Source organism: Galleria mellonella, unplaced genomic scaffold, assembly GCF_026898425.1.
Source record: "Galleria mellonella isolate WM207_F2 unplaced genomic scaffold, CSIRO_AGI_GalMel_v1 utg80, whole genome shotgun sequence".
NCBI classification, from domain to species: domain Eukaryota; kingdom Metazoa; phylum Arthropoda; class Insecta; order Lepidoptera; family Pyralidae; genus Galleria; species Galleria mellonella.
The window spans coordinates 1,576,436-1,582,460 of record NW_026442157.1 but is presented as its reverse complement, the minus strand read 5'-3'; the positions used below and the strand labels follow the sequence as shown (position 1 = coordinate 1,582,460).

At 33.2% G+C, this 6,025-nt stretch overlaps 1 protein-coding gene across 1 annotated transcript; it reads left to right on the top strand.

The window, feature by feature from the left end:
- Nucleotides 1–249: 249 nt before the first annotated feature.
- LOC113520622 (COP9 signalosome complex subunit 7a) lies at nt 250–3,781 on the top strand. The gene is made up of 4 exons (XM_026906010.3): nt 250–620; nt 833–1,085; nt 2,084–2,304; nt 3,566–3,781. The coding sequence occupies exons 1-4, from the start codon at nt 426–428 to the stop codon at nt 3,716–3,718; spliced, it is 822 nt and encodes a 273-aa protein (XP_026761811.1). The 5' UTR covers nt 250–425; the 3' UTR covers nt 3,719–3,781.
- Nucleotides 3,782–6,025: the final 2,244 nt, after the last annotated feature.

Below are 6,025 nucleotides of genomic sequence, written 5' to 3'. Positions count from 1 at the left end.
ATTTTTGTGGAAAAAAAGATGAAATTGTGTTTATTATTAAATATATAAGTAATTCAAAATCCTATGTAAGACTATTCTTGTAAATACACATAAAGTTACATAGCTTAGATAGTTTCTATATACATATATCTCTTGTGTCTATAGTTAACGTGTTTTAGTTTATCAATTCTATTATACATTATTAATTGCAATAAAATGATAAAACTAAACGAAAATATAGATTGATAGTAAAGTCAAAGTCAAACAAAATGTCAAATTAATCATTTTTCTTCTACTTTGCTTATTTTCTTTCAGAAGTTGTGAACGTAAAATTGAAGCTGTCATATAATTTTTAGAATATTTTTGCAAAAGATTCTAAAGAGTAATTAAATTTGTGTATTGTAGTGTAATTTAAATCTAACTCCTTAAGTATTTTAGAATTCATTATGAATCCAATGTCAATAGATAAAGACGAACCTTCGTCTTTGTTGTCATTTTCTACGAATCACCCCCTAGAGCAATTCGTTCTCTTAGCAAAAGGTGCTAAAGGATTTGCTTGTGCCGAGCTCATAAAACAAGTGTTAGAAGCACCAGGGGTTCACGTATTTGGAGAGCTTCTCGAAATGCCGAACATAAAAGAGGTTAGAAATTGCCCCATCGCCTTATTGCTAACTTTTAACATAATATGACTTAATTACTGTCACTCTATACCCTCTGTATACTGTAACATAAAAAAAAAATTATAAATAGAACAGAATTTATTAAGTTAACATATATGCAAAAAAAAAGTTGGCTACACAAGTTTAAATAGCTACACCTCACACTAAATGTCTAACTATATTCTTATTTACAGCTTGAAAATGGACCATATGCAGCCCATTTTAAGACACTAAATCTGTTTGCTTATGGCACCTATAAAGATTACTTGGAGAACAAATCAGAATACTTGGAGCTTACTCCAACACAGTGCAAGAAGCTTCAACACTTGACTATAGCAACTCTGGCCACACAAGAGAAATGTATTCCATATAGTGTGTTGCTCAAAGAACTTGATATTAAAAATGTTAGAGATTTAGAAGATTTAATTATTGAAGCTATTTATGCAGGTAATATACTACTGCTATGTAATAAACATTATGTTATCTTATTGCCCACAATTTTGTATGTGCAGCTTTTAGATATAGAAAAACTAATACAATATACCACTTTCAAGTAGTGGCATATTAAGATAAAACATATACTTACCAAATTTTAAGTTAAATAGAGAGCACAGAAATTGTTAAAATAACATCCAATTTTGTTCAGTGATTTTTGTACAATACCAGAACAAACAAAGAGACAGATAAATTTTCTAAAAATTATTGTTTTGACAGCTCTTGATTTTATTAAGACACCTCATATTAATTTTTCTTAAACATCTTACATTTAAAGACATTGTTTAGTTACAATTTTATTATATTTGTAAGATTGCCGTAGTAATACTTTGTACAAGTCATCTACTCTCATATATCTACCATGCAGCAGCTGTATATTATTTTAAAGACTGGTATATAGCAATGAAATTACTGGTTAGAGAGGCATAACAATAGTCCTTAGGAATAGAGATGGGTAATACTTAATTTGCTACACTGTACAGTTGTGTCAATTCATTTCACTACACTACAGTGGCACACAGTGCAGCACTTAAAAAATGAACTTGAAAGATTTTAATTCCCAAGTTTTTTATGTATAAGTATTTTTATATGATGTGTCACCCACTCACTCACCCCTTTAGCACATCGTAATGTTTTACAAGACTCCCTCAATTGTATTATGTTTTACAAAACTCCCTGAATTGTATTATGTAATACATGTATATTATACCATTCTTTTTCTCAATTTCAACTGTTTTTGATAATTAGCCAACAATATTATTTATTCCCAGTGAAAATTTATATACCAATTGAAAGTATTAGTTGAGGTTATGTAAATTGTTTTGACTTCTTTCCATTTCATCATTCTTTCATCTGACAGTTTTTCTACATGCCAAACCTCATTGCAACCTTTTTTTCATTTTTAAACCAGTTTATATTTTTTAATAATAGATTTGTTTTTAATACTCCAGATATAATCCATGGTAAACTGGACCAGGAATGCAAACGAGTCGAAGTCGATGTGGCATTAGGGAGGGATGCACGACTCGAAGATGCTGGTGCAATTGCTGATGTCCTCGCAGACTGGTGCAATGCATGTGAGGCAGTTCTGAACTCCGTAGACCGCCATATACAGAGAGCCAATCATCACAAACAGAGGGCTATAAGACATCAGCAGGCTATTGAACAAGAGGTATGATTTATATAATGAAATTTTAATTAGGTGATGGTACATGGAAGGTATTTAAGAAAAATTTAATAGAAAGGAATATAATATTTTTTTTAAAGTTTGTCTGTCTGTATTAAAGTTTTAGCATCATGCAAAAACTACTGCACCAAATTGGATGCTGTTTTTCCTATTATGTTCTTGAAAGTCTAACTTAAAACTGGTGTATGTTATACCTTAATTTGTCATGTAAAATAATTTTCATTGATTTTTCCTACTTCTGAAATCCATCCATTTGACGTAAAATGCAGGGCTAAAGATCTACTTTTAATAAAAGAAAATCTTGTCTACAAATTTCGAAGTTAGTAACCACAGTAAAACAGTTTACAAGATTAAGTGCTTACTAATGCTAATCTTAATTCAGCTAATCTCATTCCTAGCTTAACTATATGTATCTCAACATCTTTGCCTACATTAAGCAGGTAAAAAAATAACATGTGTTTTATATTGGACAATAATGGAATGGTAAACCCATTTACATTGTCAATATATGCTAGCGAGGCACCAGTGAGTGATGATAAATAAGAATGAAGTCAGGTAGCCCACTAAAGAGTTAACTAGAATGGTTTCCAGAAGAAACCATACACAGGTCAGCCTGATAGGGTTTTATTGTTAGCAATGAGGCTGTTTTTTTTAATGGATGATATGGAATGGTAACCCCACCCGGACATCGATACACACCGGTGGGGCACCAGTGAGAGATGATAGGTGAGGATGAAGCAGGTCAATTAGCCCATCATGACAAATTCAGCAAGAATTGTTCATGATGGTTTCCAGGAGGAACCATGTGGAAGCTGACCTAATAGGGTATATTGCTAGCAATGGAGCTGTCAAACTGCATTGCTAACAATTCCTTCCCCCTGCAATGAGACTGTTAGACTCCCTTACTAATAATAACATAATAATTACTTATAATCCCTTTCCCTCGAAGTTGTACGTAGCAGCTGTTACAAGTTGTAGTCATAGCTTATAAATATGAAAGTAATTTTATTTGTCACTTTTAAATACTGACTGATCAGAGGTTTCCTTAAATAAGATGGGAATGGAATGGTAAATCTGCCCGCATTGTTAGTATACATTGGTAAGAAATCAATGAATGTGATTATATATGAATCAATAGATGAAGCTAGGCCAGTTGGTCTATCATGTAAATTTCAGTATAAAATTACATATTCCGTCACGAAAAATTGAATGCCCTCTTGACTCAATTATGAAATTTTTGTTGCAGATTGTATATATTAAGAAAACTTTGAAAACTCAAGCCGAGAGCGAAGATTCTGCTACAGGCGGTGGCACAGAAACACACTCCGCCCCAAAAAAAAATTCCGGCAAAGGAAAAACACCCCGTAACGCAGCGAAATTTTGGCAGAAGAACACATAATTATTATGTAATATAATTTTTTGTTTGTAATAATAATAAATACATTTTTAGGTACCTATGCTACTCGATACTTTGATTATATACTTAGTTATTTAAATCACTTTAAAATCGGTCTTTGGTTTCTAAATTTATCGTAAATTCTAAATTTAAATAAATTAAAAACCTTGTTCCTTGTTATGTTTAAACACCTTTTATAAAAGCAGAATAGACGAAATTGAAAACGTGATATCTTTTCTAATTCTGAACCGATTTTAATTATTCTTTTTGACGTCGATACGGTTTTGCTCCTGTATAATTAAATACAATAATAAGAACCGCATTTTTATTTCAACTATTTGTTTATTTCATCCATTATTTTAATAAAAATATTACCAAGATTTTTTTTATTAAATATACCAGGTATAAAAAACTGGGAAATAGTCCCTGTTTGGGAACATTACTCATACATATCATATTATACATAAACCCTTAATAATCCTACAAAATATAATTCCTAAATACCATCCTAAATTTTCTACTATTCTAGTAGTTTCTATCTTAGAATGTTAGTTACCCACATATGCATTTATTATTTCTATTGCACAGTTTTTCTTATCTAAAAAAAAATCGCGGAATGAGTTACTCTATGTTGTTGTTATGAGCCAATCTTTGAAACTATTGAAGAAATTTTAATGAAGACATTTTCACTAGTTAATTTATAATTATAGTAATTGACTACCACCACCCATGATCATCTGCGGTACCAGAGACATTGTAGGTGTTCTGCTGGCCTTTTAAAAAGGAATGTGCACATTTCTTAAAGTCATGATGTCATATCGATTCGAAAATACTGCTGCTGGTAGTTCATTCCAAAAAGTAGATGTGCATGGATGAAAATGCCTTGAAAAACGCACGATGGAAAACCGCCGCTCAACCAGATTATTGGTATGGAACTTTAATTTGTGGCGGGTTGTACGGTAAACGGTTGTAATTCTTCAGACCCAGAGCAGTCCTCATGATAAATTCGGTAAAAGATGCACAGAGATGTGACTTCTCAATGTAGTTTAAGTTTGTCGAGTCGGATAGTAAGGCGCTGATTTGAACGCCCGACTTTGAATGCAGTCCAACGAAGGAGAAACGCTATTGCCCATAGGTGTAACCAAAATGACCCCATCAACCTCAATCAGACATAATTTATCTTTAACCATTTATTAACTTTTTTTTTTAAATAAATTCAAAGAATATTATCTCCTGAACGTAATCAATAAATGCTTATTACATGTCACAGTTCTTCAATTTGTCATGGTTCTGCCATCAAGCAGTTGTGTTTGTATGTATTTTAATTTTCAGTTTGAAGAGAGATATAGAAACTCCTTAATACTTAGGAATGTCAAACCAATGAAAATTAACATAGGCAGCACAGTGTATTCTGTGATTTTGTCATTAACAGGGTCTCTATTATATATATAATTGAGGTGAGCAAGACAGGAGACCACGCTTCATCCTAATAAGGGTAGAGCTTCGAACTAGCTACTCGGGGACCCCCGAAGTTCCGCCCCGAGGCCCCACCTAAACCTTCCTAGGAGGGTTTTTTTATGCATGATAATGGAATAGTAACCCCGCCTGCGCTATCGGTATACACTGGCGGGGCACCAGTGAGCGATGACTAGTGAGGATGAAAAGGTTAGCCCATCGTGACGAATTGAATGATAAATTAGTCGCGACGGTTTCCAAGGGGAACCGCGTGGAGGTTGACCTGATAAGGTATATTGATAGCAATGGGGATTAACCTCCCCATTACTAACAATCCCTTCCCCCCTTCTAGGAGGATTAAGAAGACCTATCATCGTCGTCAACGTGTTTGTTTTTAGTACATTGATATATATGAAGGCCACTGTATGTGGCTTACTGGACAACAGTATTACCTGTTATCCGAATCATGAAGCAAGTATTTTTACTACATAAAAGCTTCATCTGCTTATGAGCATCTAGCTCCTGTCAACATTCCTGTATAGATTGTTTCGAATAGTTATATTGCTATTCAAAATTGATAAGGCGTCCAATTTTAATCTTTGGTGTTTTCTCTATTTATATGCTACTTTTTCTCTAAAACCAGTATCAGAAATGATAAGATAATGTTTTAACGTATTGGCCGATATTTTATTAATTTCTGATAAATGATAGTTTCATAGAATTTCAAGGCGGTAACCCAATAGATGAAATGTCAAACGAGGGAGTGGGATATAATAGCGTTGATCTAGGCAAGCGACCGAGACAGCGAATATTACGAATTGACAACGAGTTTCGCCGACACGGGCTGTTTTGTTG

Coding starts and splice junctions, on each gene's coding strand:
- LOC113520622 (XM_026906010.3), top strand. CDS start 426: ATGAATCCAATGTCAATAGATAAAGACGAACCTTCGTCTTTGTTGTCA. Junction 621..832: donor AAATGCCGAACATAAAAGAG/GTTAGAAATTGC, acceptor TCTTATTTACAG/CTTGAAAATGGACCATATGC. Junction 1,086..2,083: donor TATTGAAGCTATTTATGCAG/GTAATATACTAC, acceptor TTAATACTCCAG/ATATAATCCATGGTAAACTG.